The sequence below is a fragment of the Ixodes scapularis genome, unplaced genomic scaffold, assembly GCF_016920785.2.
Source record: "Ixodes scapularis isolate PalLabHiFi unplaced genomic scaffold, ASM1692078v2 PGA_scaffold7__128_contigs__length_106722199, whole genome shotgun sequence".
Taxonomy (NCBI): domain Eukaryota; kingdom Metazoa; phylum Arthropoda; class Arachnida; order Ixodida; family Ixodidae; genus Ixodes; species Ixodes scapularis.
The window spans coordinates 14,834,163-14,859,161 of NW_024609882.1; the positions used below are offsets into that span (position 1 = coordinate 14,834,163).

The 24,999-nt window shown below is 44.8% G+C and overlaps 1 protein-coding gene across 1 annotated transcript in view; it reads right to left on the minus strand.

Moving 5' to 3' along the window:
• Window positions 1-24,999, minus strand: part of LOC121833229 (DNA damage-binding protein 1-like) — a 42,845-nt gene that overhangs the window by 1,458 nt on the left and 16,388 nt on the right. The window contains exons 10-23 of the mRNA XM_042286364.1: window positions 23,913-24,021; window positions 21,404-21,582; window positions 20,771-20,934; window positions 16,397-16,527; window positions 15,051-15,235; window positions 13,943-14,038; window positions 13,634-13,762; window positions 10,605-10,714; window positions 9,743-9,907; window positions 5,081-5,346; window positions 4,171-4,280; window positions 2,869-3,038; window positions 1,633-1,735; window positions 639-762 (exon numbers count right to left, since the gene is read on the minus strand). Coding sequence (XP_042142298.1) covers window positions 639-762; window positions 1,633-1,735; window positions 2,869-3,038; window positions 4,171-4,280; window positions 5,081-5,346; window positions 9,743-9,907; window positions 10,605-10,714; window positions 13,634-13,762; window positions 13,943-14,038; window positions 15,051-15,235; window positions 16,397-16,527; window positions 20,771-20,934; window positions 21,404-21,582; window positions 23,913-24,021 — 2,041 coding nt within the window. The remainder of the gene's footprint in view (window positions 1-638; window positions 763-1,632; window positions 1,736-2,868; window positions 3,039-4,170; window positions 4,281-5,080; window positions 5,347-9,742; window positions 9,908-10,604; window positions 10,715-13,633; window positions 13,763-13,942; window positions 14,039-15,050; window positions 15,236-16,396; window positions 16,528-20,770; window positions 20,935-21,403; window positions 21,583-23,912; window positions 24,022-24,999) is intronic.

A 24,999-nucleotide genomic window follows, 5' to 3' on the forward strand; every position in this document is an offset into this window, starting at 1 on the left:
TTTCGAACTGTTCTATAATTCGGATGTTTTTTTTTTCGATCCCTACAAAGTCCGAAAAATCATTCGGCGACTGTATGTGACACCGCTTTATGACATTCACTGTTCGAGTGAGCTTCACAGTCATCTTGGTGTCAGCTGCAAAAAAAAAACTGTCTTGCTTTGGAAGACAGGCCTGAACAGTGGCATAGCAACGGGCCCTGGGTACCAAGCGTCCCAGTCACATGGGGGGGTGCCAGCTCTGGTGGTCTCTTCCCCCCCCCCCCCCCCCCCCCCCCGCCCCCCCCCCCCCCCTCCGCCCCCCCCCCCCCCCTCCCCCAGGTTGGTTGCGATCTCGGGTAGTGAATTGAGGGGGGGGGGGAGGGTACAATAGACATAAAGGCCTCGGGTGCCGGATGGCCTAGCTACATCACTGGGCCTGAACCAAATGGAAACCCTACTTAACTTTATAATCCAGCGTATCAAATTCTGATTTGTGCAATTCTAAAACGCACCTGGGCAATTACATAATATATGTCTATGCATGTATTTAAAGCAATTCATTTCTAAAAATTTTACAGGGAGGGCACAACTTTTTGACGCTGGCTAGGAAAATGCCATCACATGTCTGCCCCTGCAAAAAGATATGAATGCAGCCTCACCTGTATTCCCTGAAGAACTTCTTGCATTTTGTCTCGACTGAGGTCAAGAAAACTCTCGATGAGGTCGCCGTCGATGAACCCTTGCGCTTGCTCCGTCTTCCGCTCCGTCGAGAAAGAACGCCAGGTGAACAGTCTTTGTCAAGGATGCTTCCCCGCTAGTCGACTCGCGGCGAAAAAGCACGTCGTCCCGATAAACAGAGCCATGCCCGTTACTGCTCCCATACTTTTTCTTTGTTGACGTACAGAACTTTGCGTCAATTTCAAAGAATTCGAAAAACGCTCACAGGTAGAGTTTACGTCAATGAGAGATTCCTGAGAAGAACTTCAATATGTTTGAAGTAATGATGACCAGAAGTCATGTTACAACTTAGTAGTTCTGATGCTGCCCGTAGTAGGTATAAATACTACTCACAATAAGGGAGCTTTCTTTTGCATCTGTGAGCTTCCAAAATTCAGAGATTTGGAGATTAGTCGAAACAAAGCTCCAATAAGCTTTAGATTTTGCCAAAGATAAAGTATAAAAAAACCTGGAACCTAGGAGCTAAATTAAGAAACAAGAAAAATCTCATTCTACTATAGAAAGGTTCCTATTCACCTTTTTGTTTTTGCGAAGTTAAAATAGTACTTTAAATCGTGCTTCAACCCCAGCCATCACACTAACAGAAACCAGAGCTGCAGCAGGCAACGTTGGCTCAACGAAAACTTGTTGCAACACTGTCTGCAGGGTGCAACAACTATACCCTCAGACAACCATGTATTTCACCGCACAAACGAGAGCACTAGGCATGAGCAGAATAAAAAGTGATCACCGTCCAGAAACGTTTGAAAATAAAGAAATTGGAGAACACTCGCAACTACATCAAACGGCGTTTCAGTTATGCATACCTGCAGTAACCACCTTACCGAAGTTCTTTCAAAGTCATTTTCAGGTTGGAACCAATGTTTTCTCTCGAACGACACGAGCCTGGGTAGCTCTGACCGCACAAAAGGATATAAGGTGTGGTCGATCTTGCCAACGCTTTTGATGACCTTGGTTAGGTTGCCCTGGACTTCGAGCAAGAAGTTGTAGAAGTCGGAGGGCAGCTGCGCGACCAGCCCTACAAAGGAGAGACACACGAACCAGAAGAAATAAGGCACCAGAGAAGGCACGAGAAATTAGCTTATTAAAGCACGAGATGCTTTTGAACCCCTATTTTAAAATTTGGTTCGCCCATCTGTCCGTGCATTTTCCACTAAATTTAGCGGGAAAAGTGGCATCACGTGACCTATACACCTTGGGGAAATTGACGGCATGTAACCTATACACTTTGGGGAAAATGACGGCACTTGAACTATAAGTCAACATCAATTCAGTTTCCCTGTTAAATTTAGTGGGAAATCGCTGTCGCGTGACCATTCAGTTACCCACTAAATTTAGCGGGAAAATTCACGTCTTGTGACCTAAACACCAATCCAGTTTCCCCGCTAAATTTAGCAGAAAAAGTTGATGTCAGGTGACCTGACGCCACGTGACCTACCACACAATCATTCAGTCTCTCCGCTAAATTTAGCGGGAAAATATATGTCACCTGACACACCAATTCTCTATGATGCATTTCATGCATTAGAGGACTTTGAAGGTAAAGTTCACTGCCAATTGTTCATAAAAACATAAAAAAAAAAAAAAAAAAAAAAAAAGTTTTTGGGATTAGGTGATTGCGAACAACACTGCGACACACTTCGAGTTTGAAGTAACAGCACCACTCTGCTTTGCCGATCGTCTTCCAAGCATGCAGTGCAATAAAAAGATGCTTCTACTGAGCAAGTGTTTGCGTGTCAAGGAAATGTTACAGAAAGCTCAAGCCCTTTAGGGGTCGCATTAGCAACATTCAAAATGAATTTATAGATAAAAACACTAACAATAAGGATGGTGTATTACTCTATAAAGACTATTTACACATTTAAAAAACAAGTATCACTAATGACTAAGTTAATGCAGTTGAAGACAGCAAGGTTTTGGAGCTCTTAGATGATGCCACCGACACCCTGCGACTACAGCATCACCCACCAATCCTGAAGTAGTGTCAAAGACGAGCACAAAAAAAATGTACAGTAATCAGACCCCAAGCTGCTAGGCTGACAACAGAGTGTGAAACAAGACGACGACACAATGGTGATGAAATCCAACAAAGTAATGTTGAATTTAGCCAACACCTTAGTACTCAACTCGCGGACTCAACTCCCAACTCACCAATGGCACCGTGAATGGTTCCAAAGAGCACCGATCCCTGGGTGGGGGACGAGGCTTCGCCGGGGTGCTGCATCACTAGTGATCCATGCCTGAAGATGTTCACAAACTCGCCCAGGTGGAACTGGCCGACCTCCTGCAGGTGCTGACGGTCTTCGTCTGTCGTCGCGGCACTGAAGCGCAACGAAAGAGACGCAAACGCCGTTCACTCCCAATGTTGCAGCTCAAGCCTGGAGCCACTGATTGGGCTACGCATACGGCATCGGCACCCCATTCCCCGGCTGTCTCGTAGTCGCTGCCATTTTGGTGCCTAGCGCAGAACGGGCACAACTGGCGACAGTTACAGGAGGAAAATGCGACCTCCCGAGCCTTGGATACGGCGTCAAAGAGACTCGGGCGATATCGTTTTGCCCCGTCGCGGACTATTTGAACGTTTCTGGAGGACGGGAAACAACATCCGCCGATTTTGGATAATGTTTCAGATCACTAGCAACAATGATTTTGAGTGCCAAGGCAGTACAAGTGTCGTTACTCCGAGGAGTAGGTTTCTGCAGACAACTTTATTTTTGCAGACTCGCTATTTCGCCAATTTCGCGAAGTCTCAATTTCGAGAATAATTCGCGGACATAATACTCCGCGATTTGTAGTTCTATGTGTGTATTCAGTACCATGAGGTGATACATTCAGGCGATCAATTTTTAGTGATATTTTAAAGTGAAACATTCTTTGGCTAGCTGTTCGGCATTTCGTGAAGCCCAAAAATGAGGTCTGGATGAAAGCGTGGTCGCAAGGCTCGACACCGATTGGTTGATGGGTGAGAGAGGAGGAGTGAGGTGCTCGATGCCGATTGGTTAACGGGGAGGTCATGTGACCAGGGATGGAGTGAGGAGAGGAGGTAGGCAAGGTTGGAGAAGAGGAGTGGGTACTGAAAGATCATCAGGTTTATCATTTCAAGTAACACATGCCACGCATTAAATCATCTGATGAAGAGCGCCTTGAACGTAGACGCCTGGCTGAACAGGCTAGACATGCTGCTAAAAGGTGATATCAACGTTTGTAATGCTGAACGTTCCACGCATGCAATGCAATCGCCTAGCAAGTTAACACAATTTTTTTAAAGTCGCAAAAGTCAAGTCGTTTACAGCATTCAGTGGCTCTACTTGGAACCGCAGTGCTACTAGTGACCGAGTGTACGCGATGACTTGCAAAGCTGTGCACTGCTACTACCGTCTGGGCATATCTGGCGACTCCCAAGATTTACGTTGACTCATGAGTCACTGCTACGGCCGGCTGTGGCAAGCTCACCTGTCCTTCTGGCACACAAACAGGTTGGTGGTGGACTCAGCCCCGAGGAACGTGTCATCGTCCAGAATCTCGACGGCGCACATCCAGTTGGTCTGGTAGTCCCGCGCAATCTGAAACGACAGCCAGTTCCACTCGTGAACAAAAAGGAGCATTTCTTCTAGCTGTCCTATAGTACTTTTTTTTCCTTTTCTAGGCATATTGAGATGTAGCGATAAGACTCGGAGACTTTTTGAGATCGAATCAAGGCATCTCGCACAACAGCGGCCATATGTGGGAAGGTGCCTGGAACGCGTTTCCGACTGCATGTTTCCCGTGTCCTTATTTCGTCTCCCGATTTCCGACAATACTCCGTTTCGTCTTACGACAGACCGTGGTGGATGCCACAAGCTGTCCCAGCTGATCCAATGCCCGAAGGTATCGCGTGACCACGTGCCCCGCGTGTTGCGGCGTCTCTCCCAAGGTCACGTCACATTAGCCGACGTTACCCATTGCCGTTTCGAGACCGCTTTCGATGCACGGGTGAGATGGGACGCCAAGTACATCGGTCCAAGACGCTCTCCAGACACCATACTTCTACCGACCAGCGCCAGGGCAGCGAAACCCCAATGCGTGGGCAGTGTAAAGCTGCAGTCACAAATCCCGTACGTTGTACGAAAGACACAACGTTCGCTGCAGACGAGACGACAAAAGTTATAAGCGAAAACGCCTTGAGCACATTCGAAGCATGTTCGTTTCATACGTATGCAGGCTTCGAACGTGTCCGCAGGCGGTTTTCATACGACCAATGTGATGTACAGGAAAGAAACGCGCCCCGGACGGGCCTTCAAGACCATCTTTCATACGACGTGTTTGCATCCGCAGCTTGAGGATGCCGGACAAGCCGGTCGGAGTAACGCGTCGGACAACGCACCTCCTCGAAGCTTCCCTCGAGGGGCTTGTAGGCAAGGAGGGACATGGAGCGCATGAGGTCCCCGACCAGGATGAAGTCCCCTTTGGTCTTGAGATAGAGGGCCAGGATGTTGTTGAAATGGCTGCACTCGTTGTGCAGCTCCCGTTCCGCGTTCCACTCGAACAGCCGCACTGTGCTGTTGATGCTTGCCAGCAGCTTGCCGTTGAACTCCAGCAGCGAGTAGGGGGCCCCCTTGATCTCCTTCTCCGCGACCTGCTGCAGCTTGCCTGCGGCAGACGACGTGAAGCGCGATGTAGACACAAGGGGCGATGCAGATGCAAAGCGTGATGCACAAGCAAGACGCGATGCAGACACAAAGCGCGTTGCAGACATTTTGCCTTTTCAAGGTCACCGTTGTTTCAAAAGCGTCCTTTTTTGGAATTTTCTGTTAGCCCAGTTTCCATTACAGACTAAGAAAACAAACTAAAACAGTTGCGATGAGCAATGCACGCCACCGAGCTACAAAGGAAAAAATGAAAGACGTTTACAATTTTCTGTAATGCCGAATTAGAGTGCAGCCCTTCAGGAGGGTACGGAGGGGAGGGTATGTCCCTCCTCCCTCTTTCTCTCCTGCTCCCCTCCCATTTAGCGAGAAATATTGTCTAAATTTCCCGCTACATTTAGCGAAACTTTTCCCACTAAATTTAGCGGGGAAACTGAAGTGGCGTCGAGAGGTCATGTGACGTCAATTTCCCTGCTAATTTTAGTGGGAAAATTTTTCCGCTAAATTTCACGTGACGTAATGTGCGACGTCACAAGGGTAAAATTTTCCCACTAAATTTGGCGGGAAATTTTTCTGCTAAATTTAGTGGAGAAATTTTCCCGCTAAATTTAGCAAAAAAATTTCCCCAAGTTGAGTGACGTCACGTGTGACGTCATTATGGGAAACATCAACATGCGGTTACGCCGATGGCGACAGAGGCGGCGACGCTGCGCTGCCCAGAGACTGGCGCCTAAGAGCTGTGCTCTAAAACTAAGGAAATAAACTGTAGTAAAACTATGACAAGTAATGCTCAGCACCAGACTATGAGCATAAGACTAAGGAAACAGACTGTAGGGCCGTTCCACGCCAAACAATCCACGCCCAAATTTGACGCTCATGGATTCGGTCCAAAAAATTTTTACATGTTACTGGTGATGTAAAAGTACTTTTTCCAAGATAGTTCTGCTGTAACTATTTCTTTTTTTATATATTTGACAATGCCTTGAATTTTGTGGAAAACAGTTCCCAAATGACAAAAACACAATTGTTTTCAGGAAGGTCTGAAACGAGACTGCAAAATAAACACCGTTTTTGGTAGGTCAATACATTCTTCTAAATTATCTACCTAATAGGTTTTGTCATGCATGCCGGTGTGTTTTAAGGTGCAGATGCATTAAAAATGTCCTAAAAACTTGATATTAACTTGATATTGAAAAACATGCTACCATATAAAGATTTGAAACTTTATGTGTTATTGGGAAAAAAACAAACAAATATCAAAAAATATTTCTATAAAAAACTTACTAGTGTTTCCTAGAATAGAACAATATTAAACACACAGCAAAATGATGTTTTAAAAATATGAAACTCAAAAATGTGGTCTAAAAACGTGTACTCAATGGTTAGAGATGGCCAAAACACAAAACAAATGAGCAAAGTTAGAAAAAGACATTTTTTTTAAAGGCAAAAAAATAATTTTTGAATTTTTTCTATTGCCAGTATTGAAAATATTGCAAAATACTCAGTTTTCAAAGCTAAAACCAAAAGGTGCTTGGTCTAAAACTACAAACTGTACGCCTATTTGTAGCTTGCAACTAAGACAAGAAATTAGCAAAGTTTAAACAAAATATTATTTTTAAATGAAAAACAAAAGTTTAACATTGGTGTAATGCAACTCCATTGCACCCAGTCTCTCACTGAGAAGGGGGCCTTTACGTCCCAAGGAGCATAACTCAAGATGGGCCTATGAAAGAAAAACTTAAAAGACATTTACAATTCTCTGTAATGCCGAATTGGAGAGCAGCTCTTCAGGAGGGGAGGGTACAAAGGGGAGGGTGTGCCTCTCTTCCCCCTCCGTATCCTCCCATCTTCCTCCTCTCCTCCCCTCCCATTTAATGGGAAATTTTCGCTAAATTTCCCGCTAAATCTAGCAAAAATTTTCCAGTTAAATTTTGCAGGGAAATATTTCCGCTAAATTTACCAAAAAATTCAGCGAAGACTTTCCCATGAAATTTAGCGGGAAATTTATCGAACATTTTCCCACTAAATTTAGTGGGGAAACTGAATTGGTGTTGAGGTCACGTCACATCAATTTCCCTGCCAAATTTAGGGGGGAAACTTAACCCGCTAAATTCAGCGGGGAAAATTTTCCGCTAAATTTAGCGGGAAAATTTTCCTGCTAAATTTAGCGGGAAAATTTTCCGGCTAAATTTAGCGGAAAAATTTCCCTGCTAAATTTAGAAGAAAAATTTCCCTGCTAACTTTAGTGGGGAAACGTCCCATAATGCAACGCGCGGTTAAGCCGACGGCGACACCGCTCAACTTGGAAACAAGTGCCTAAGAGCTGCGCTCTAAAATATGTTTAGTAAAAACGTCCTCAAAACTAAGTTCAACATTAAGGGCACATGCAAGTCGAAAAAAGGCAATATTTTGCAAAAAATGTGATTTCAGTAATTTTGGTGTAATTTTTATGGTGTTCTATTATTTTTAAAATCTTTATATTTTAAATGTATCTTTAGACAAAACATCTCTTAGTTGTTTTTCTTTTTAACTGAGCCTCTTGCATTTTGTTCAATGTTGGAAATAAACCAAAACTACAAAAAAATTATTTAAGAAATAACGTTCTTTTTAAACTTTCTTTGTTTTCTTACTTACTAACTACATATAACCGCGAAATATATATATTTAGACAGAAACTTCTAGGTTTTTGCTTTGAAAACTTACTGACACTGGACCAAATTCAAGAATTATTTTTTTGTTTTTAAAAGATAATAATGTTTTCCTAACTTTGCTCGTTTGTTGTATGAATTCTAGGCTATCTATTACCATTGAGTATATATTCCTAGATCAACCACCTTTATCATTTTTTTTAACTGAATATTTTGTTATACATAAATACGTTCCATTTACTTTAGCAAACACAGTAACAAATTCTTTATCAAACTATTGTAATGCATGAGCATTAGAACACTCGTTTTGACAAAAACCTGGCGGTGTTCTTCATTTGTCAGTTGTCGCGTGCGACGCTTCCATTGGTCCGAAGCGCTGACGTGAGCACGCGTACACCTCTTCCTCTCTCCCCGGTGCTGACAAACTGACAGACACCGCCGGGCTTCTGTCAAAACGAGCCCTTTCGTTTTCAGCAAAGTCACGCGCACAGCTGGTGCAGAACCAGAGAGGAGGAAACGCCGCGCAACACCTCCTAAATAAAAAAAGCCGTAGTGATAAATATATAAAATGGCTTAATCAGAGAAGGCTAATGCTGGAAACAGATTGGAAACGAGTGCTGCATCAGCGCTCGGATTCCAGTCAAGTTTGAGCCCAGCGTTGACGCAATCGTTGAGTCCAATCTGTGCCCAGAGTTGGCCTTCTCTAATGACGCCAACTCATTCGACACTATGGCTTTGTTATCTAGAAGGTGTTGCACCGCGGCGCGGTGGAACACGGGCATGCTCAGCTGCCCCTCTGCCGTAACCGGTTGTTCTTCACTCTGGGTTTCCGTAGTAGCATTGCTTGGGCCGTGATGTGTGTGTGTAGTTAAAACAATGGACGCGGTTCACTTCACGAGTGGTATGGATGCGGTTCCTTCCACGAGTGGTACGAATGTGTTTCTTTCCTTGAGTGATATGGATGACCGTATCCAAGGGCGTCGACATACTCTGACAGGCAAAGTACAAAAAAATAGGTGAAAAAATTTACAGGAAGATCCAATAATCAATTTTCGGGGAATCCGTTAGCATGACCCTTGGCAAACGCTAACATTGACCCTGTAATGAAGCCAAAAACAGGCAGCAAGAAATAGAGGAAGGAAAAGAGAGACCCAAAAGAAAAAAGTGAAGGGGTCAGTGCTAGCGTTTCCCAAACGTGATCGTTTCCAAGGGTCATGCTAACGCATTCCCGAAGAACCCACCAATGAATCTTCCTGTCATTTTTTTAAAATATACTTTGTTTCCCTTCCTACTAACACCCACAAGTGTTAAGTCTTGATATAGAAGCATGGTTTTAAAAATAAAAAGTGAATATAAGCATTTTCGGACATTTTTAATGCATCTACTACGCCCTTAAAAAACGCTTTGGCAGGCGTGACAAAGCCTATTGGATAATTTAGAAGAATACGTTGACCTGCCAGAAACGGTAATTGTTTTGCAGTCTCATTTTAAACCTTACTGAAAGACATTGCGTATTTTACGCCTTGGACTTTTTTCCACAGAAATCATGGTGGGGTCAAAAAAAATAATAGTCATAGCAAAAAATGTTACGGAAAAGATACTCTTACATCACTAATAACACATACAATTTTTTAGACAGAATCTGTGAGGGTCAAATGTAGGCCTGGATCGTTCAGCGTGGAATGACCCTGTAGTAAAACTTGGCACCATACTACCATACTTCAGAGTTGGAGAGGGAAGGGGGGCACTCACCGTCCACCCAGTGAAAAATGATGATGCGCCCCTGCTTGGGGTCTGACTCGTCCGGAAGCACGATGGCTGTGCCCACGATGAAGTACACGTTGGGGTCGCTGCCGAGCCGCGTGGAAACGATGCTCATGGCGTACTCCGTCTGCATGAACTGGTGTGCATGCAGCACTGACCCCAGAGAGACAAGACACTGCCTTAAAATCGGCAATCGAGGAGAACAAAAACTGCCAATTCACTCCTGCCTGTTCTCGCATACGGCGATGGGACTGACAAAAGATGTCATCTTATTTGTACACCGCAAAAAATGGATAAAAAAATAAAAAGTTCGCCGCAGAGTGACACGTTCCGAAGTCGGACGGTTATAAGTATGTGCAGCGTGCATGCCAGTTGGGAATGTTTCACTGCAGCCTATGCACAAACAGAAAGCTGTTATACCAAGAAAAGACAGAATGTGTATTATGCAGATCAGTGTATAACAGAAAGACAGCTTAGAGATATTTAAAACAAATAAGGCACAGGCCCTGTAGTTTTTTTTACTAAAGTGGCTATTTAATGATGAGAGCAGTGTATACAACCTTACGAATTGAACGAGTGGCTCAATTGACGAGGGATCACCTTCGGATTCTGTGCGTAACACTACCCATCCGACGAGCTTGCACCCACAAGCTCCAACCACCCATATAAAATGTGAGGCTTTTGGGCGGAAAGCTAGACGATGTACAATTCAGTCCGTTGCAAAAGTCAGACTGCCACCTTCGGCATTTTGTTTGGGTAATCAAACGGTATCTAGCTCGCGTCGGGACATTTTAAACTCAAGCTGGAGCTGGACGAAATAAAACAAAAAGCAAAAAGTCTACAAACCCACCTTCGAAGGTGTGTTGATCGACGATGAGAAGGTTGTGGACCTCCACCTCTTGGCCGAGCTGGTCGTTTCCGCTGCCTGTTCCAGGCTTGAACACCGAGCTCATTGTTGAACTGCATGCAAAGAGACACTCACATGCTCAGATAAAAAGCCCCATTACATGCAAAGTTGGAAACAGTCAGGCCAAACAATCACTTCTGAAGGGAAGCTGACCAACGTAGAGAGCTTGGCAGGGCTGCATTCCCGTGAAATAATTTAAAACAGCTACCCAACCCAGTTTTTTGTGATCTTGAAGGATACATGGCATGCCCATCTTACTTCTAGCCAGAGCTGCAAAATGTACTCTTAAGATAGTAAAGGTTAGTTCTAGCTAGTAGAGCTGAACCGAACGGCAGTGGCCATGCCTCGAAACCCGACGCCCATGTCTCGGGCGTTGCGTCAGGTTTCGCTGACACGACACTGGACAGCCACGCACCTTGCCCCACTGCCTTTCTCCCTCCCCTCCCTTCTCTTCTCTCCCCCTCGCCAATGCGCAGCAAAACAAAAAGAAGTTGGGGCTCCAATCCACGCTGCGAAGGTGGTTGGCCAGCGAAGCTGTGGTATCACCTGCAACGACTGCCCACTGCATTATACCCAATGATTGACGAAAGAGAAGTAAATGCACTGTACCAAAACTTTTCCAAGTCAGCCAACCAATCCAAGTCGGTCAACCACCGAGCATAAGTCATGCACTCATCTAAAGTTAGCCAAGAATCTCTCTACAGTGAGAACGAAAAACCTCACGTTGTACCACAGTGATCACAAAGCAGTTATCAATGTTGTTTCAAAATAAAAGATTTGGTACAGTGCATTTAATTTTCTTTTGTCCATCATACAGTATAGTGCAGTGGGCTATCATTGCAGGTGATACCACAGCTTTGCTGGCTAAACGCCTACAGAGCGTGGATTGCAGCGATCAGCGGGAAACACCAAAGAGAAGCAGCCATTTTGGATTCTATGTTGGCTACACATGAATTGGCTTGGTTTGGCAGCACCACTTGTACTCTTAAGTGCTATCGCTAGGTGACACTATTCTACGGCTTTGTTTTCTCCAGCTGCGCGTCATTACCATTGTCATTGTTGTTACCCTTTTGCTTTGTTCATTCGCCATTGCAGTCGTGGATTTGCACCTCTCATCTCGATCTCGTCTCGGTCAATCGTGTTTCCGGAATACGCTGGCTTGGACGTCATAGCCCCATCTGTTCTTCCACCGCCGCAATGCGTTGCTAAGAAGCACAGATAGTACTCGACCGTAACGCTAGGAAAGAAGGCAGTGATTCTCAAGCTAATAGGAGGTATTCACTAGACGCCATATTTGAGGTGACTGCTTACAGAGCATGCCCGGGAAGAGTTTCCTGTCAGCTCTCGGGCAACCGCTCGAGAGGAGGGGAAGGAGAAATCCTCTTATCACCAGGACTCTCCTTTGTAGGTCCCAGGCTTCCCCAAACATCGCTATCCTCCCTCTAGAAGATTATAGAAGATTAACTTGCCACTCATAACTCGTACAAAAGCATCTTTCCCCTCTCTCTCTTCTCCGGTGGTAAGAAAGCAGCAGCGAGCTCGGCTATGACCGCCAGTGAATACTCCCTACAGAAAGTTGCCGAACTCAAACGGAGACGTGACCTGAAACAAGGTGCGCAGACGTAAGCTGAAGCAAGGCCTTATTTTCTGCTTTTTTTAAGCCCGCTTAGACGTAATAAAGGAAACTTCTCTAATCTGCTGATTTTGCGGAGTCCTCTATTATTCGGACTTTTTTTCGGTCTTTGCAAAGTCCGAAAAATTGGATGGCGGCTGTAACTAGTAATTACAGTAGCCCACACACTTTCAATTAGTCCCACCTACAGCAGGGCTCATAGCAACTGAGAAGAAAAAAATCAAAGGTTTTTAATGACTTCCAAGGCCCTAACAAAGAATTTTCAAGGACTTGAAACAACACTTTTTGAGAAAGTAGAAAAAGACAACACCATCTTTCACAGCATGGAAGCACATCTTTTACTGCACACAAGTGTAATATGCACACGCGTAATATCTCGTGGTTACACGCTCGGGCATTGTGCTCCAGTACCGCAAATGTATGTCCCTCTATTTTCTCTGCAGGCAGTCATTCAAAAACTCATCAAACAGAACGGTGTAACCATCAGACTGCTCCAATTCGCGTTGTAGGCACGAGAGAAAAAACGGTCTCAGACCATGGCACACCACAAATGTAGATTTCTTTTCGCCCATGAAAATGCCTTAGCGATTTCGCTATCCGGAAACATTTTCTTGAACAATTCCCCTGCATGTGATGACGAGTTGTAGGAATAGTGCGATGTAACCATTTTCAGGATCCACAGTATCTCCGCGTCGGTCACACACCTGTGCGCTTTGCACAGGCTGTTTAGATCCGACGACGTCGATGGAGCTGGCTCGATGCATTGCTCATGAACAGTTGTCGTCAAGTAGCTCCGCACGGTACTATGCGCTGTAGTCGCTTTCATATTCTCCATGTGTTTTGCGCTCTTCATGTGAATTTTAAGGGCCGACTCCCCCATTGATGACACGTCAAACGTTTTCCCATATGGCTTGCACTTTGCCCGATGCGAGTTTGATGTATCCGGAGAAATCCACTTCTTATAAGCACCACTGCTTAACCACGACTGCTGGAAATTGCACTTTCCAGGCATATTGAGGCTGCAGAAGACGCACCATGTTCCCAAACCGAAGGTAGGCTTAGCTTTCGTTGTTGCTGCCGCTGACCGTACATGCCGTACTGCGTTATGGCTACAGAAGTGGATTGGATTGGGTGCCTAGGTTGCTCGATTACGTAGTTACCAGGCATTTAAGAGGCATCCGCTAAAAGCTGGCTGAACGAAAGTCTATAGACAAAATTCAAGAAAATTTAAGGACCTCAAAAAATTTAAGGGTTTTCAAGGCCTTGAAAATGCTATTTTAGAATTCCAGGGTTTTAAGGGTTCCAAGGACTGCTACGAACCCTGTACAGGCATCCTCACCTGTAGGTAACGTTCTGAGCCTGGGTGCTCGCACTGGGTCTGACGGGTGTCAGGCCTCCCGTGCCCTGAATGTCGTTCCGGATCGTGATGACGCCAAATGTCTGCGTCGCTTCCTGGTACGCGATCCTCCTGCAGACACGAAAACAATTCGACAGACCTTTCGCACAAAAAGGACCAGAGATATTTCGGGAATGTGGTACGCTTTCCACTGGCAAAACAATTTAAGCAGGTAGGTACAGACACATAAACGGGTGATCCAAACATATGAACGGAGCCTAATCAATCGATCAATACGAGCGTGTCACTTGCCTGGGCAACTCTCCCAGGGGCACCGTTCTGATGTGCAACTTCTGGATCTCGTCGATGGTGCCAATCAGCAGGGTGCCGTCATTTGCCAATGCCAAACTGGAGACGACGGAAGAAATGCACAAATAAAGTTTCCAGATGTCTGCAGGAACTAAGAAGTGCAATTTTTACACAAGTAACTTCCCTTAATAAGACAAGACACACTCTATGCCTGCCATAGTCCGATATGGACAAGCTCTCGTGTGATGCTACAGTCGACGGAAGCCTTACGAAACCTCTAAATGCAGTGGCATTTCTTTGGGCTGCACCAGAAAATCCTAAGCTGCAACACGAAACACATACACACACACAGGAAAATGATACCAAGTGGACAAATTGAAAAAAAAAGAAAAGAACGAAATTCCAAATGTCCTCTAATTTCCTCAGAAGAATCCAATGTAAGACACCAAGATCTTGAGCCCGACGCTAAACCACTAAGCCAAGGGGGAGACCTGCGAAACGACAGTCATCATGCGACAATCTCTTCTCCTTATCGCACGCACGCACAAGTCAAAGGACGAGATGCTCAATTAATGCGCCACAGTCTTCACAATGCCTCAAAAGAGGAAGGAGCAGACTGAAGTGAAGATAACTGAACAGAACTGACAACCTGCTCGTTATGACCATATTTATTGGATGAAAATGTACGGACTCTCGATGCTTAGATACCCGCTGTAGGGTTCGTCGCCACTTAATCGGCGGAATGTGGTCCTCGTAGAAGATGAGCAATGCTATGCAGAGCGCAAGTTCGTCTGCTTCTTGCACAGGGATTGCGATGATGTCAGAACGCCAAGCTTTTACTGGCATGACTGAAAAAAATATAGTGGGTAGACAGCACAGCATCTAGCATTGAGGTCTACCCACTATCCTTTCAATCAAAGCCAATCAGAGCTCAACGTCATTTTGACGTCACCGCAACTCCTGCGCACGAAGCAGACGACTTGCTCTCTGCACTGCATTTCCACGTAGTGTGCAACGAAGCGCCGCAGAAACACGGGCCAGGTTTTTCTGTAACAGCTCTCTGGCACTGGGAGGGTTGAGTTCGATGATAAGGAAGGGAAGGAAAGGTCACCTGTCGGGGTAGCCCTCGGAGTTGAGGGGGCACATGTGGTTGACCTCCTTGAGGTTGACGTTGGAGAACACCAGCTTGTGGTTGCTCGAGTAGATGACGGTGGGGCGGTCCGAACACGCAAACACGTTGCTGGTCGACAGCGATTTGAAGGTCTTCAGCACTGTGGGCTGGGTGCCCAGTGTCACCTGCACGAGGACGCAGACACTGGAAATCGGCAAACCTAAAACTGAGGCTGAAAAACTCGACGGAACAAAGATTTAGTAAGTATCAGCAACATGTGGAGCTGGTGTAATCGGAACCAAATGATCACAATAAAAACAAAACACAAATTTTAAGAGCACCGGATTTGTTTTAATTTTTTTTATACCGTATTCCTGTTGGCCGCAGTGTTTCTTTGTCGCAAACATTTAGGCAATATTTCGAGACAAGTAAATGAGAAAAAAAGAATTAGAGAATGCAGTTGAAACTAGAAGTTCAAACTTGGCACCAAAACTGTCAATTATCAACCGATTTGAGCCGAGCTGAAATTGCAAATTACTGCTAACAGTACCTGATTTGATACCGAAATCAAGTATTATTCAGATGTGAGAACATAGCAGTTAAGAGATGCAAAAGGATGACCAAATCTCCCTGAACATTTTTTTATTTTTATTTTATCCAATGTTAGAAATGGTCATCAAGCCTCAAACACAAAAAGAAAAAGAAAACTTTCAGCTTTTCCACCCTGGTGAAGAAGGAAGACCAGCGAAGCTGTACTGTGGTGGGAAGGAAGTAATGGCCGGTCGCAAGTCGGCAAGTCACAGTGTAGAGGCTCGAAAGGCTGCCTCCACCTATGAGTGATGGTGGCAACTAGACAACCGGCAAGTCGGTTGTCTGGTTGTCGCCGCCGCTCATAGACGGCAGTAGCTGTCCAGAGTTCTGTGTCATAAGGCCATTTGAGGACGGACGAGATCCTGGGGAAAGTAGCCCTTTACAGCTCCACTGTAAAAAAGGTGCAATGAATCATACCTGACAAAACTGTTCGCTCACCGCTGCTTTGAACGAGCACATTTCGACGCGGCAAGGAGGTCGCGACATTTGGTTCCATTAGATTGTTTTTCTCTGGGAACTCAAATTCTTTTCCACCTGGTTTGTAGATTTACTACGGTCGTTGACAGGACGAGAAAGCCCCGCCTCCAGCAGGCGCTTGTTACATTTCGTCATACTCCGGTTTCACATGTACGCTCAAGACTCGACGGACACCAAGGCGTCGTTGAACGCGGGAAGATCGCACAGGAGGTGGGAGGACCGAGGGACCTCCGTGCCATCCTAATCCTGTGACAGACTACAGAGAGAGCAGAGCGTACCTTCTTCCTGTCGCTGACGGCACCGGTGGAAGCGTCCAGAAGGAAATAGAACAGGGAGCCGTCTCCCAGGGCACACAACAGATAGTGCACCCCCTCAAATGTTGTCATCAAGATGGACCTCGGAATTATTTCTGCATTGACAAAGAAAAAAACAAGGGACAGTTTAAATGTTGCCGCCCCTGAATACATTTCTAAGACATTTAATGTTTCGGCTTTACAGTGAAGCTAAAAGCACCAATTTAACAGAGTTCACCAGTTTTCTTCCCTTACTAGTACTACAGGCTCAATCGCCGAGAATTTTAGCCAAATTTGTGAAAATGAAGGTGTCTGTAATAACACTATAATGTTATTCCCTAAAGCGACGTGGGATACCCTGAAGCAACAGGAGTGAAAGAGCATCTCCATCCCCACTAAGTTCAAAACAGACTCATTGAACCCCATGACCATGGTAAGCATGCTAATGTGTAGTGGCCAGCCTCCCCCCAACATGAAGAGCAGTTCTGAGAAGGTGTTTTGATAAATTGAACAAAAAAATTGATTCATAAAGAAAAGAATTCAATTGCTTGTGCCTTTAAATAAACTTGGAACAGTCATTTTTCCGCACCTATGGTAGTCAGCAGAAACTAACTTCCTCAGCAGAGGCAGGTCACCATGTATCAGCTCTGTCGTAAGGTTCCTTCCCTGGCCGGGCTCATTTCAATGTGAGTAGCCATGTATCGCTACTGCGTAATACCGCTATGTTTTTAATCCAAACGGATCCAAACGTGATCAACAACCTTTCACTACTACCTGGGCTCAGTGACCACCTCGTTGCACATTTTAACTTTTTGTTTCCTATTCCGCGCAAATGTATTCTTTATAAACAAATAAGAGATTACAACAAAGCCGACTACAAGTCTATTAACGCTGAACTAGAGGAATTTTATGTGTTCTTCAGGGAGGCGTTCCATAATTGCTCAATTGAGGAAAACTGGCTCAGTTTTAAAAATAGATTATCATTCCTCGCGAATAAATACGTGCCTCTGGTAAACATAAAGACAGATAGACACAACCCCTGGTATACTAAAGCAATCAAGCGACTAGGCAATGGGAAAAAAAGATTATTCAAGCGTGCTAAACAGAAGCCCTTAAACAAAGAGATACAAAATAAATATGAAGAATGCGAAAAATTATATAGATATGAAATTACAAAAGCCAAATCAAAATTTTACGGTACCGACCTATTACAAGTATTAACCGACAAACCCAAACAGTTCTGGAACGTAATCAATCCTAAGCCGTTCACCCCTCTTGCTCTCACCAATTGCGAAGGTCTAGTTCTCTCCGACGACCAGTGTGCTGATTGCCTAAACAACTATTTTTGTTCCGTGTTCACCAAAGAAAGTCTTAACAACATTCCGCTACTTCCTGCCCTTACTCATCAGTCTATGGAAACCATTACCATCGATTATTTTGGGGTTCTCAACGCTATTGAAAATCTGAAACTTTCCTCGAGTTCTGGCGATGACCTCATCAACTCAAAAATATTAAAAAATATGAAACATGCATCGTCTCTGTTTTTAACCGACATTTTTCGTGAATCCCTTTCGTCAGGTATCGTCCCTCATGACTGGAAAATTAGCCGCGTCATCCCCATACATAAGTCCGGAAACTGAAATTCGCCCTTAAATTATCGCCCAATATCACTCACCAGCATTCCATCAAAAATCTTGGAACATATAATATATTCTAATGTTATGAGATATATCGAATCTAACGGCCTTCTTACCATAAACCAACACGGATTCAAGAAAGAATTGTCATGCGAGACCCAACTCCTCGAATTTGTACATAGCATTCATTCTAATTTGGAACATAAACAACAAACTGACGCTATCTTCCTTGATTTTTCGAAGGCCTTCGACAGAGTACCCCATAACCGTCTTATAATGAAACTTCAGCAACTAAAAATTGACCACTTCATTATTACTTGGATTTCTGAATTTCTTTCCGATCGCTGTCAATACACTGTTGTTAATAACTCAGTATCATCCAAAATGAGCGTAGCATCTGGTGTTCCTCAAGGAAGCGTGCTCGGACCACTCCTTTTTTTAATCTACATCAACGACCTCCCTCTTTGTGTTTCTTCGACCATCCGCCTTTTCGCAGACGACTGCGTAATCTACCGCACTATCTCGAGCACCAGCGACCACTCATCCCTGCAAACTGACTTGTCATCCATTGCAAAATGGTGTGATAATTGGCAGATGTCACTAAACCTAGATAAATGCAAAGTACTCACCTTTTCTCGCCTTTTGTCACCGTCTTCTTATAACTACAGCATTAACGATATCTTACTCGGTTCATCCTCATCTTACAAATATCTTGGTCTTCATATAACCACCGATCTAACGTGGACCACCCACGTCAATCACATTGTTGCTAAGGCAAACAGCACACTCGGTTTTCTCCGACGGAACATGAGACTCGCACCCCCTAAAGTAAAACAAATTGCATATCTAACATTAGTACGCCCAAAACTAGAATATGTTGCATCCATATGGTCTCCGAGGCAAAATTATCTGAAAGGCGAACTAGAACGTGTCCAAAGAAGAGCATTACGATTTATTTATTCTGATTATTCTTTTCAGACAAGTGTGTCTGAACTACGTAAACGAGCGAACCTCCCTGAACTGACTTTAAGGCGGAAAATATTTCGTTTGACACTGTTTTACAAGATTTACTACCATAACCCAACAATTAGAAATAAACTATTTCCTCCTCCCACTTCTTTCTTTCCGAGATTAGATAACAGCTGTAAAATTCAACCCATATATGCATCTACGACTTTTTACGCCAACTCTTTCATACCTTTTACAATTAATGAATGGAACGCTTTGCCTAACAACATAGTCACAGCTCACAATATAGATATATTTAAAAAAGTGTTAGGCGAATTTTTAGAATCCACATTGAACTAGCACTTTTTGAACATTAGTGAATGTGAACTTTTTGTCATCTTTTGTTTGAACATTTTTGTTGATTCTTTTTGTTTTGTTCATGAATGTATATGCTTTTCTTATTGTCCTACAAATATGAATGCCCATCCCTTGTATAATGCCCTGTTTTAGGGCCTTCAAGGTACAAATAAATAAATAAATAAATAAATGTATTCATAAGCCGCTTAATTCGAATGGCATTTTCGTGTGATTCATACCTTCTGTTCTCGCAGCCCGTTGAGTGCGCTTCTTTCTGAGCACTGGTGCACTGCAGAGAGGCCAAACACCCACAGAACTTGCTTCCACTGGTGTTGCATCTCCGCAGTGCATTGGTGCTCTGTGAGAAGCACACTCAACAGGGCTCAAGCGGGCACAGATGAACTATGAAAACCGACACCACGCAAAAGTTTCCATAGCAACTTGCACGGGCACTGTGACGTGGCAACATGGCACAGGTCCATGTCACAGCGTCCGAGCAGCTTGATATGAAAACTGTTGTGCGGTGCCCATTTTCATCGCTCACGTGTCCCCTGCTTAAAAGTCCACATTAGACAACTTTATGGACTGATAAACAAACTTAATTTTGTTTTGAGTTGTCATGTGCTGTCTAAGCAGTCAACTATAAACAACATTTTAGGGGTAAATAAACTTGTCATACATTTCACAAATGTCTCATGTGTGCGTGGCATACCTGCTAATGATCAGCAAGCCTATGTAATTCAAATTTCTGATAATCAGTCTATCAATTCAAACAAAATTCGTGGCTTCCTGGGGTTTGAATTAATGAGCCTACTATACATCGTGAACCAGTCTTGCCAGGCTATGAAATATCCATTTAACACTGTCTAGGCATGTCATGCCTGTATTGCTCTTGCCAACACCCAGCCACCAAAAAATAAAAAAATAAACTATAACAAAAATGAAACGGACAATGAAGAACTGGGGCCCCAACTCTGCAAAAACAAAGTTGGAGCAGAAAGTTTGCAGAACGCACCGATTGGACGTCGGCGAAAAAAGCGCGAAGTCGTTGTGATAGGCTAATAGGTGGGCTCCGTCAACTTCGGTCCCAACTTTGCGTTCAATGAGTTTAGAGGCCCTGTAGATATTACTGTTTCCAAACTCTGTGAAAGGTCAAAAATTAATTTTACACTACTTCAGATTTCAGAACAAGAGAGGAGAGACTGTGGCGAGCTGCTTTTATCGTACTAGAAACTGTCTTCAGTGCCGGCTCGCATATAAACGTCTCCAGTCTTCCTTCGATACCGAAGACTGTCTTCAGATTTTAAGCCAAAGTAAGCACTTGATGCAAATGAAAGCAAGACGCATCGCAAAGGCGGAGCTTCGAACTAGCTAGTTCCGGCAGTTTCCGAGCCCCAACGAGGAAAGCACCACTGACCGCCGCCAATGTTCTCCTTTTGAAGCTGCTCGAGGGAAGGCAACCTCAGCACGCGGATGGAGATGTCCGTCCAGAGTCCGACAGCACAGAGGTCAGACTTGCCAGAGCCATCGTTGAGAGGTGTGATGTCTAGACAGGCCACCTCATTCTCCATCTCCGCATTGCTGCAGTTCCAAGAGTTTGACCTCTCAACGGCGTGCTCAGACGGCTACACTGGCAATCAAGCGAGCAGATGATTGGGACAGACAGGAAACAAAACACGATCAAAAGATTCAAAACCACAACAATAAATAAGAAACGGACAAAGAGAGACAAGGGTGCACCCTACCCGCATTCCGACCGTCTCTCATTCATTGTCTTTGTACGACAGCCAACTTCTACCGACACGCTCGTCACAAACCTAAAGTCTTGCGAATATGCTTTGTAAAATGACAAGCGGGGCAAAATGTGGTACAAAAAGCTCGTGAAAATTGATACCCTGCTTTTCCGGTGAACGTATGCTACCCGGCCCGGACCTCGGGGTTTGTCCGGGTCTGTGCGAGGCTCGTGCTAAGCCGTCTACCGAAAGTGAGGCAGCAAAAACGATACGGCTCCCGAAATGACGCAAAGTGGAGAAATGATGCAAAGACGCACCTGGTCTGTTTGAGCGTTCCGTCGGCGATCTCGAGGCAGAACACCTCCTGCCGCACCGCACACACCACCTGGTTCTGGTTGCACGTCACCACACTGATGTTCTTACCGCCGGGAGGCTTCCACTCATTGAGTAAGAGCTTCGTCTTTCCGTCCACCAACCTCACCGCTGCGGCCGTCACCTGCAATTTCCCGGAGAGGCGGTCATATTGATTCGACGACGGCTGCCAAACCACCTAGGACCTTTTCTTTGAGTTCGTACAGTGAGCTATGGAATGCCTCACATAACTTACTACATAAACCTCACCATAGCCAAGTCAATAAAAAAAAAAAAATTAGCACTTTTAAATTTTTATTGCACATATGGATTTAGCAAAATGTCTTTCTTGTAACTTGGAGCTTTGATACACCAGTACAAGGTAGAGGTTTGCATGAGTGTGGGCCAGCCTGCGGTTCGGGCTTTGGCCTTGAATTGAAGTCTACAAAACAAGCCAAGCCGGCCGTTATTTTTTCTTTCGTTTTTAGGAGCAGTAGTATTTTTTTTAAACTTGTTGGGGGTTGGGGGAGACACCACAGTTTGGGAGACCCAAATGCTGAAAGCATGTGTGTTTATACATCTGTTTGTACGGCACGGTGTGTGTGTATTGAATGCTCTTCCAGAGCAGTGCCAGCGGCATGGCACTCATTTTCATCACCGGCGGCACCGCCGTCGCACAGTCACTTCTTCCTGTCAACATGGCCACATATTTGCCTGCACAATGCACACAATCGCAGGTGTAAACCATCTGTAGGTGTGAGTGTGTGCAACTGTGCATCCACAATATGAGTGAAGAGGGTCCCCTCAGAGGTGCTTTCTCTAAACTCCTCTTGGATGGTCACAAGAAACGGTATTTTTTATATACTTTTTTCTGGTTGTACACAGCGGGAGTGGGCAATTTCGAACTTTGCCGTCTTTTGTTCGAACTTGTCGCAATGTTTCCCTTCCTTTTCAACTTTGTCACGTGGTTTTGTTCACTGTTGCTTGCAATCTTTATTTTTCCCTCCTTCTAAATATGAGCGTCTGGTTGCAAAAAAAGGACGATTTCTTTTTTTATCGAGCTGCCTAGATCCACAAATCTGCCCAACTAATAATAGTAGCAAAAGAAAAAAAAATTATGTTTACTCCACTGACTACATATTGGGTACCGTTGTCAACATATGTAGCAGTCAGTGGCAAGAGAGCCGCAATGCCGCACAATTTGTGGGCAGGGTTCTCCCCATGGCGGGCGGCAGTGGCTTTGCCACCCACCGCTCCGACCGACCACCCATTGCTCTAACTAACCGTGCACCACTTGATTTTGGCACAGGGTGACGATGCGATTTTGCCTGTGCACACGGCTGCAAAGCGTCGTACTCAGCAGGCCTGCACACCGCCCCGTAATCGCGTGCCGCCACTCTTTCATCAAACAAGGAGAGCGGAGTCACAGAGCGCCGCCGGTAGTGCGAGGAGGGGGAGGGCGCTCAGTTGAGGAGAAACACAAATTAAACAGACGCGAGGAACGTGCAGCAGTTCCCTCAGCAGGCGGTGAGTGGCAGAGAGCAGAAAGCCGAGACGACTTTTCTTTCACTGCTCAATGCTTGTTCGCGCCGTGGCTTGCTTTATCTTTGCCCTTTCGCTAGCTCCCCCCCTTTCCTTCCCCACTTGTTTTTTTTTTTCTTTCCAAGGCATTTTGGTTTTGGTTTTATCACCACGGCGTGGCGCCACTCACAGGGCCGCAAAGTTAGAAAGCCTATGCAAAGTGCATTCTGCCGGCAAGCCAGATCGTGCTGCATTGCAAACTAGCGCCCTTCCCCCCCCACCCCCGCTGCTCGCATGGTGGTTATGTCCACCACTAAAAAATTCCTGGGAAGAACCCTGTTTGTGGCTATTCGTATTGGGCGAAAATGGAGTGGGCCTCAGCAGGCCCCTAAAAATTGGCGTCGGGCTGGCCGGGTCGGCTGACAGAAGTGGATAGCGGGCTGCGGGCGGGCTTGGGTTCAATACAGCGGACCGGGTTGAGCAGTACTCATAAATATCGGCCCGTACGGGCCTCTAGTACAAGGTATCTGAAATGACAAATCCGTAATTGCAAAGTTACCCTGCTTCAGTACGTGTGTCCGCCTGCATGCTTGTACGGCTGAAGCATGTACAAAAACTACCTCATTGTACTTATGGCCTTTGTAGAGACAGTCTTTCCATGTTAGGAGAGGCAGGGTACAGCATTAAGCATCTACAAGCTTGTCTTAAATTTGCTGAGTGCTTTCCACCATATCCTTATTACACATCAGTAGAGGTTTTACTGCAATATTGGCGAGAAAACGCGAAATGGAAAGGTCACTAAAAAATCATTTTGTCTTAATTCTAACAGGAATATTACATCGAGAAGAGGGTACAAATGCCAACCAGCATCGACATTGAAGCGATCACCAGGTGTGTTTGTCTCTCACACTTTCTGTTTGCACAAAACACTGCCCTAATTCATTTGGCTCTCACCTGAATGAGCTGGTTGTTGCGGACATTGCCGCAGAAGAATGTCTGCTGGGAGATGTCGAAGCCGGCCAGTTCTGTCTCTTCAACCTCTTCACCGCTCAGCATAAGGACCCTGAACAGAGACAACAACACTTTCTCGTTGAAGGAGCATTCCAGGAAAGCATATGACGAACCGGCAATAAAGAAAGAAAAGCCTGACTACACTGTGGACGAGACGACACAAAATAACAAAGATGGGACCAAAGAAGAAACTAGGTGGGAAAATGCAGTTAACGATTTATGATTTATTGAAAAGCTTAAAAGAAAATAAGAAACCACAAAACACTCTACTATGTGGCATGTTGAGCTTTCACTCATGAAAGCTATTATTTCTTGATAACCCATTTCATAACCGAAACCCAGCATGGCCCAAGTAGATAGTAGTGTTGACTCAATTTTTATGTTTCAATTGTTGTGCATGGTTTCTAAAAAAAAGAGTCCGTTGTTAGTCAGCAAACTGTATGTCGTCCTACACCTCCATCCCCTATAGTAATGGTGTGTGTTATTCCTGCACTGTTTTATCAAAGATTATGAGGTAACAACTATCTTAAGTTTGAGCTTCGTAGCTGGGATAGTCTTTACATGCATGGTCTCATCCACCTTGTGCCACCTTCCAGGCACAGAATGGCAGAATCTAAAAACCATGTACAGTTGACAGACGAGCGACTGTGCCACTTTCTTCCATCGTGCAACCATGCAAGACCTCCCTCTAACTACTACAGTCGAACCTCGATATAACGAACTTCAATGTAACGAAATCCTCGATTTAACGAAGTATTTTATTTTTCATAATTTCTTGCCCATAGACCCCATGTATTTTTAGTCTCTATATAACGAAGTCTATTTTGCTGCTATTTCAATATAACGAAGCGCCATTGCCATAGAAGGCAATAAATAAATCAACTCTAAAAAACAACTTCGCAAAAAAATTGTGGCTAAAAAAAAAAAAAAAAAAATTATGCGCAAACGCGATTGCTTGATAGGTTACTTCACGGGGACAGGCCTTCCAACGTTCCTAGGCTGCCCGAGGATGCGGCGCAGGTAGCGCCGG